Raw genomic sequence first — 8,814 nt, 5'->3', positions numbered from 1 at the left:
AAGACTCTGACATTCTGCTTGTTAGCAAAGCTCACAAAGACAGATTTAGGCCTTTGGGGGTGGGGGGACTTGTTACTGTGGCAGACAGCATGCAACACTGATACCCGCTGTCATATACCAACAGCAGCCAAAGCTCTTCCATCTTCCATCACAGAAAATTTTCCCTCATCCATGTATGTAATGGATAATTAATGGCAGTAAAGAGAACCATGCCCTACCTGTTCAGTAACGCCATGTTCCATGTTGAACTTAAGAGAGCTGAAATTAGTTTGTTTATATTTCCCACCCCATTTTTTTTTAAAAGGAACAAACAGCATCACTGCAACTACTTTCTGTTTGCATGACGTGCACAGTGTTGGTTACAGTGGGTCATTACAGCTAATCTTATCACAACCTTTGGCAGACCTCCAGCCAACACTTTCTAAACTGGTTTCCAAGGCAACCCCAACGAGCAGGACCAATTAGAACTGACAAAGGATCCGCAAGCATTAAACTGCCTGGAGATTAAAGGGAGAGACGACAAACACAACAAATGATAGGTGGGGTATGTCTTTGTATGTGTGTGGTGGGTAATAGGGGAGCACAGTGACTTCGGATGCACCTGTAGGCTCACTTGTGTCTGCTTCAGTCTTTCCACTGGTGGGAGTTCCGGGGATGAATTTAATTAAACCAATTTCAATCCTTCCTTCTCCCTATTCGGTTTCTTTCTCTGTAGGACTGCTGGGTGTTCGTTTGTCAGTAGAGCTGCAGGCAGGAAACCAGATCAATAAGAAATAGTTTAGAGAGACCAGTGTGTGGTTAGTTTTTTTGTTTTTTTGTTTAGGGCCATCAGTCGAACACTGTGGCCTCTGAGCTGCACATCAATCACACACCATGCTGTGTGTGCAGGGAGGTTTGTGTGTGTTTGAGATTGATTTGACAGCCTTTGTACTTCAGCAGGGGATCAACTTTACTGAATAACTGACACCCATGATCCCCTGGTGTTGGTAGGTTGTTGGATTTCTATCTGTGTCTATTGGAGTTCAAATGTGTGTCACACTTCTAAATCGATGACCTTTCCTTTAAACCCTTTTAGTGCACGCCTGTGTAAGACTTTTATTCACGGAAACAGTAACCATGTGTTCAAAATCGAAAGTAAGTGTTTAATGTAAAAATGTCAGCTCAGTGCACTCATAGGCCGTCTGAGAATCATTGACATCAGCCCAACGGTCCCTGGTTTGTGACGTCCCTTTAAAAAAAAAATTGAAATCCTATCTTAGCATTTTTTCTATTTCCATGTTGGTTTGTAAAACCAAAGTAAGGGACGGATGTGACTGAGCACACGCAGAATGTGGCCACTAGTCAATTATGTGGTAGCCAGACTTTAGCATTAGCTAGGAAGCCAAACATAATTAATTATGCTAATTAAACTTCAACCATACTCGCATTCAGAGAGAATTGGTTTGAATCAGGTGAATTGTATTGCTTTGCCTTTTTATGCAGAGAAATCAACCCATCTTGTCTTTTAAAAATAATACATATTTAAGGTATCTCCACATGGTTTCACTTTTAAACCCAGCAAACAGTCACCTGCTGCTCTGAGTGGTAGCGAAGCTGTTAAAAGTATGACCCGGACTGGAGACGGAGACCTTTCGCCTTTAAAGTAAAAATTGGGCTTTTTGAAATGTGTTGATTGCTGGACAGAGGTACAACTTTTACTTTGAAAGCAACCAGTCTCCATTTCCAGTTTGCATCCCACTTTTGCAAGTTTTACTACCCCTCAGATTCTAATGAGGGCTTGCAGACAAATTGCAAACTATAGGCATCCATGGAAATCTGCTAGCAACCAAAGTAACTGCAGTTGCACTCTGTTTGCAACCATTTTCACATAGCAACAGCTTGTGACAACTTACCAGCTGCTCGGGTAACAGCAAAGACTAGCCCTCTGTCACTAAAGAGCAACTAACTGTTTTTGTGGTTCAAAACAATTTCAGTGCTTTAGTTGTTTGATGGAAGAGGCCCACGGGTACCTAAATATTGATATAGAGAAAAAAGAAGCAGCTATTTCCCAGCTAATGATAACTGTTATCTTTATGCTATTTCTAAAATCAGATCAGACCATAAAAGACATTTTTTGTATAAGTTACAAATAATGAGGTCAGCATATGTAACCGTAATCCCTTTTAGCGAACAACTTTGTTTTTAAAAGTTTTTCTCCTCATGTGCGGAGCTGATGTAAGCTTGGATTTCCCTGTATATTTAAGGTTTGTGGAAAACCAGCAACCAATCAATAAGAAAGCAAGCTTTTAAGGAGGGAAGCCTGGAAAATGAAGGAGGTTAATCAAGGCTCTTTAGGCCTAGGATTTATTTATCTATTTTATTTAATTTAAGTAATTCAAAGCTACTAATTCAGTCCTGAAATGAAAATATAGAGCTGATATCAACTTTAATTGTTTTTGCTTGATTTTAATATACTGTAAATATAATAAAATTATGGGCCAGAACAGTCGTATCAGAAAAACGGACACATTTAATCAATAATTCAATAACAAAGGGTTTTTTAAATGTAAAAAGCATGTGATTGTATTTTATAAATTGTATGTCATGTGTCTGTTTGTGACCTGTGCATTTCTGCTCCTGCTGTCACTACCGATGAGTAAAAAGCTTACCTTGCCCCAGGCCTACCTCTCACCCCTCCATCCTGTGCTCCTTCCTCATTCATATCCTTTTCCAACTACTATTTCTGTGATCCTGTGGTCCGTCCTTTCTGCCTTTACCAAAACAAACATTTGCCTTCTTTTTTATTTTCAGCTTGAGTTTCTCTTTTGTCTTTTTTGTTTATTTATTCATTTTTTGTACCTTTTCTTAATAAGCTTGGAGGAGATTGGGTGTAGTCCTCTCCATGGTAACGCTGTTTCCCATTCTTACACTCACTGTCGCTGTCTCTCATCACATAATTCTGCCCTACCCTGTGCTTTATCGCTGCGCCCTCTCCCTATATGCGCTCTCCCCTTACCCTCCCCTTCTCTCTCTCTCTCTCTCTCTCCTTGTCTCCCTTTCTCTCTCACATATGCACGCACACATACACTCAACCTCTCCTCTGGTCCACTGGTCTCCTGCTAATGCTGCACCGTCCACTGACTGCGAGATGTTCAGTCCAGCTTGTAAAGGATCTGCAGGGGAGCCGAGGTAAAGCTTTCACCCTCGTCTCTTCTGGAGCCGAGATGTTACTGCTGCTGTTGTTGGCTGCTGACAACTGCTAACTGAGAGCCAAATGCCTGATGGGAAGAGCATTAGTGTGTGAGTGTTTGTGTTTGTGTGTGTGCTGATTTGTGTGAGAACTCACCAGCTGGAGTAACGGGCTTTTTGTTTGTTTTTAGGTTAGGTCTGGCACTTGTGATCTGCATACACGCACACAGCAAAGGGAAGTGATCATACTTCCTTTTATATTCATTTATTTGTGGTCTTTTTTGCATCTTCTTAAACTTGGGAGTATGTTGTTGTCTGCATGCGTGCAGGGAGTCTGCTGAGAAAGAGCCTTTGGAAATCTGATGGCACGCAGATATTCTTCCCTCCAATGCAGCAACAGTGCTGCAATGTCTTTTTATGGTGGTGCACTCTCTGGCGGTTTATGACACCATGTTGTGTTTACGTGTGTGTGTGTGTGTGTGTGTGTGTGTGTGTGTGTGTGTGCGTGTTTGGGGGATGGTGAGTGGGGGCATGAAGTTCTGCATATGTGAGTGGGTGGACAAGAACAGTGCTTCTTAATATTTTCATAAATTCATCTCACTAACATTCATGCCACAGGAGGAAATCCAAGGCAAGCGATAGACGCTCAGCCATTCAAAGACTCAAAAAACAAACATGTTTGATCTTTTATGAGTAAAAGAAGAGGAAAATAGGAGCACGTGAATCATTTCTGAGATGTTACTTTCTGACCTGTGTGTCAGCCAACAGGTACGGGTCTTAATGTACTCATGAATTTTCCAACAATGTGCTGGTGGGAACTCATTTGTGCTCATGTGTATATACATCACGGTGTATGTGTGTGAGTGTAATATGGAAATATGATCCCTGCTGAATGCAGTGCTAAAGGAGAAATGCAACAATAATAATATTAAAACCATTACTCTTTGTCCCTAAGAAGCACTGCTTGTGTTATTAGATTCTTAACACCTTTCAAGACATCTCACAAGCACAGAGGGTTTCCATTGTGCTGTAATAGTAAGGAAGGAGTAGATATGCAAGCATCATCTGATGAAAAAATGTGACGCATTTCTGTTGTTCCTGCAGGATACTTTATGAGGTGCAAGATATAATGTGCCTTTTGTGTGCTGTTCAGATGGAGGGGGTGGGGGGGTCTTCTGGTACCAGCCAGCTGGAGAGATGCTCCATCCTGCTAGATTTCACTATCACCATGATGGCATTCTGGGAATTTAAAAAATAAAGTTAGGGCAGTTAAATGTGTCAGATGTGGACTTAGAGTAGATGAGGTTTATTTTCCATGATGTTTTCCTGCTGAAGGGTATGTCTTTAAAAAAAATCATTTTTTTTTTTATTTCACATCCCTGAGTGAAAGCAGAGACACCAGTGCCCAACACACAAAAGCTCCTTGGTTCGAGAAGGCACAAATCCCTGCTATGGTTTTGTCGGGAAAGGCGTCTGGTGTAAAAAAAAAAAAAAATCTGCCAAACCAAATGTGTGGATCCATCTGCTGTGGGGACCCCTTGTGAATAAGGGAACAGCTGAAAGACGCTTTGGCAGCAGTGACACCGTCACAGTGTTGCTTTGGTCAAACAGTAATCCAAAACTTATTTTAAAAAAACACAGAAGAGAAAAGCAGCAAATATTTTATTTCTTAATGTTTTTATTTATTTAATGATTACAATTCTTCTCCTCTGTACACTTTAACCTCTACTGATTTAGGGTGCTACCTTCTGATTCAAGTTGGGTGGACAAGATTCATACCCCCAGCTCCTCTGGCTGAATAAACAGTTAAGACGATGGATGGATGGATGGATGGATGGATGGATGGAAAGCCCAAATCTACTGTTACTATATGAATATTTGGGCCATGAAGAATTATAAGACCACTGGGTAATGCATTTTTGTCGTGAGCTGTGCCTTCGGCTGAACCCCCACTCCAAGTATGAATGGTCAGTGATGGCAGACTTTGGGATATTTATAGCTTTGGAGCTTCAGAATCGTCACATCAACCAAAAAGAGACTCTTGACACAGCAGTCCCAGACTAAAGCGCTTTACAAATCACAGTTCTGCTGTGTCAAGTGGACGACTGGTCCTGCTGGCAGCATTTCACACAATCTGATGATGATTCAGTTCAAAATACATGATGGCTAATCTGTACCTCTCAGGTGGAGTGAATCCAGGATTTGTCCCATTTTCTTTGAGCAAACACACCCTGCAGTGAGTCAGTGTCAGTCCTTCACAATTAGAAGGGTTTTTTTAATCTTCTTTCAAAACAGTGTTCAGTGTGAATAGTTACTGCGTTTTGTTCATCTGTTTTAATCCCATTGGAATTAAAAGGGTTTATTTATCATGTTGCCTGTCCCATATCTTTTGTCCCCATATTATCTTGAGCAGTCCACTTGACGGCTGTTAAAAATTAACCAGCACCACTCAGAGACTTTCCTGTATCCTCACAGACCTCCTGTCCTGTTGTTTCTCATCTCCTCCTTCCTCTGCCCGTCATTATCACATCTATGAATCCCTCAATCTATCAACATTTCACATTCCTCTCTCTCTTTCTCCCCTCTCTCTTTTTTGCTCTGGAAATACCAAGATTTGTGCACTGATTACTCAACATGTGTCCGGATCTTCATCCGGGTCACAGCCATCGATAGTCTCACTAAACTATTTTTTTTTTTATTAGAACACTTGAGTAATATCCCTCATTGAATTTAATAATTGATAGACCCTTGTTTAGCAGCACAGTGTAGTTTCCTGTGGCTGTTTTTTGAGATTTGCCGATTTTTTTAGCCCTGTCTTCCAATCAGTTCATGAATATCTTCTGAATGTTTTGACTGAACAGCCCTCCTCAGATTGAACCCCCCCAAGATGTCCCTAAGTTTCATTTACTCTTTTGGTTTTTTATATCTCTTTTAACCATTTGCTGGTGTCTTCTTTGTGTGTTTAGGGGAATTTTTCCTTACTGACCACAATACATTTAGCCCCCAACCATGATGATCCCTCCACCATGCTTTACTGATTCACATTGGCCTTTCCCTTCAAACGTGGTGCATACATTCTCACCAGAAAGATCAAATTTTGGCTCATCAGCATTTTCCGCAGAGCTCTTTTGCACACATCTGGTATTCTCGATGTTTTGTTTTCCACTGAAGAGTAGGGTTTTTTCTTAGTTGTGTCTTTCCATTAGTGTTTTAATGGAGCTACATTGATAAGAGTTTTCACCTTCTCTAATATTTGTAGGACGTGCTCCTCAGCAGAGTAACAACAGTCCGGGGTTCCCTCCATTTGTACACATTTTGTTCACTTTTGTTCAAACTAGAAATCCTTTTGTAGCCTTTTCCAACTTTGTGCGTTGTTGTAATGCATCATTTCCACAGACTCTGTCATTAACCAGACTTTGTGTGCATTTATTTATAGCGAGGGGCGATCTCATCTCCCTAGCTTTTAGAGAAGTTGTTAGCACAGAGATTCCCTTTTATTAGCATGGACCATGAGTTCTAATTCAAGGCCAGCTATGTGTTCTTTTTTGATAGAAAATGGTTTTATAAAATTGCAGCTTAGATGAAGATCAGACCAAAGTTCAAAAATCAAAAATCGATGTGGAACTCATGATTCCAAAAAGTGTCTCGAGACTGAATTTTGCACCTTCATTCCACTTGAACTCAGTTGTATTTTACTATTTTTTCCATCGTGCTTTGGTTACAGTTGAGAATATTTTAGCCCTCAGTAAAGAACGATTACATTCTTCCTGTTTATTCCCTTGCCTTCTTTGCTGATGAGGTCAACGCACACTTTAATACAGAAACACATGAGTCATCAGTTGCAGAGGGGATTTGCGTTAAACTTCCTCAGCCTGTGTTTGTATTTGTGTGTTCCCATTTAGTGGAAAATGAAATGCTGTGAGGAAATTGCCATGTTCTCACAGCACACCTGATTAAATTGCTTTTTTGTAGGCTGAGCAATTGCACTTGCCCCTGGTTGATGTCTGGTTGTTTTTGCAGAGCCTTGTGTGTTTGGCGTCAGGGGCAGTAACGGGAAGTATGTGAAATAAGTGGATTTTTTTTTCTGATCAATGTTGCCGAATAATGGGATTAAAGAAAGGAATGATAGCACTGTGTCACCCGTGGGTGGAGGAGGCGCAGCGCGTGCGCACATGTCACAGCTTATTAATTTGAGCGCATTAATGTGTGCATGTGTCGAAATTTATGAATGCATGTCTGTGCGCCTGTGTGCACGGGCGCATGCGATGCCTGCTGTTTATGGATGTGCGCTCTCATCTCTCTGTGTGGGTGAATTGGAAGAGTGGGTGTATGGGTGGGCTCGCTGTCACTTTTACTAAAATCCACTAACAAAGCGATGAACCATGGGGGGCAAAAATGGGAAAATAAAAATAGAATAGAAGAAAAAAGGAAGGTTTATTGCACGGAGACTGACTCAAGAAGGAAATGAAAAATATTTCTTTAATAACAGTTCATATTGAGGAGGTTCTTAATGATCAAATAAAGTTTGTTAGATTTTTATCATATATTCAATAAAGCATGTTATCTTGGGTTCTAAATCAATTCTGTTAGGTAATAAAGTGCATTGAGTTCTATTACTCACCTCATCTGTTTTAGGCAAACACACATCTCCACAGAGGACCAAAAATGTGGATTTAATAATGTTTCAATCCCATAAAACTATATTCTGTACCTCAATCATTAGTGCTATTCATTTCACAGTGCTTAGTTCAAAATAAAATAGCATAAGAATAATTTTTAAAAGACTGTTAATCAACATTGTTTAGGGTTAATCAAAAAACAGTTTCACCAGCTCAAAAACAAAATGCTGCAAAAATAAATTGTTTAACAAACTAGAGTGTAGGAAAAAGTTCACACTATGTGTACTGACTTCTGATGTTGCTTATTACTTTTACAGCTTTTCATGGTCCTGCCTCAGAATAAATACTGTGTGATTCCCGTATCAACCAGGGCACAGCCTCAGACCCGCAGGCAGACACCTGTAACTGTTCCCACCTCATCCTTAAAGACAAAAGGCAGTCAAGCATTTGCTGTTAGGGCTCCTCGACTGTGGAATAAACTGCCTGAGGAAATATGACTCACATCATCAGTGTCTTCTTTTTGTTTTTGTTTGTAAACTTTCGTTTAAGTTTTATATTTTTTTAGTAAAAAAATATAGCATTTTTATACTGTTTTATATTCTTAAAAATTACTCTTTCAACTTTAAGATTTTTATATGAATTTTTAGTTGCTTTTCTTTTTTTTACAATGGCATCACGCTGTATCTTATCCTTGTTTTTTATTTTGACATTCCACTATTACATTTGTATTATTTCAGTTGATATGTAAATTATTTTTATAATTTCTTTCTACTTTGTTCTTTCTACTTAAATTCTCTTTCATTTTATGTTTTATTTTCAAATCAGGAAACACAAGTGTGTCCATTAATATATTTAAGTGCTCTTTACTCTTTTCATCTGCTCTCTGCAGCAGATCGATCTGCATATTTGGCTGTGTGCAGATTTTTAGACCTCTGATATATCTGGGCTTTGGACCAGCAGGGGTCATAAGCTAGCTTGTACATTTCCTCTTCTTTTTGTTATGTACACTGAATTGGACCCTATTTTA

At 39.8% G+C, this 8,814-nt stretch overlaps 1 protein-coding gene across 3 annotated transcripts in view; it reads left to right on the top strand.

Moving 5' to 3' along the window:
- Nucleotides 1-3,023: 3,023 nt before the first annotated feature.
- Nucleotides 3,024-8,814, top strand: part of rap1gap2a (RAP1 GTPase activating protein 2a) — an 88,104-nt gene continuing 82,313 nt past the window's right edge. The window contains exon 1 of one of the 3 annotated variants that reach the window (XM_019345144.2): nt 3,024-3,168. In XM_019345144.2, coding sequence (XP_019200689.1) covers nt 3,050-3,168 — 119 coding nt within the window. In that variant the 5' untranslated portion in view covers nt 3,024-3,049. The remainder of the gene's footprint in view (nt 3,169-8,814) is intronic. The other 2 variants (XM_005464593.4, XM_005464594.4) reach the window with 2 other exon arrangements.

This window comes from Oreochromis niloticus, linkage group LG14 (assembly GCF_001858045.2).
Source record: "Oreochromis niloticus isolate F11D_XX linkage group LG14, O_niloticus_UMD_NMBU, whole genome shotgun sequence".
NCBI lineage: Eukaryota > Metazoa > Chordata > Actinopteri > Cichliformes > Cichlidae > Oreochromis > Oreochromis niloticus.
Note: the sequence above shows the minus strand (reverse complement) of the source record. Positions and strands in the feature narration are given on the sequence as shown.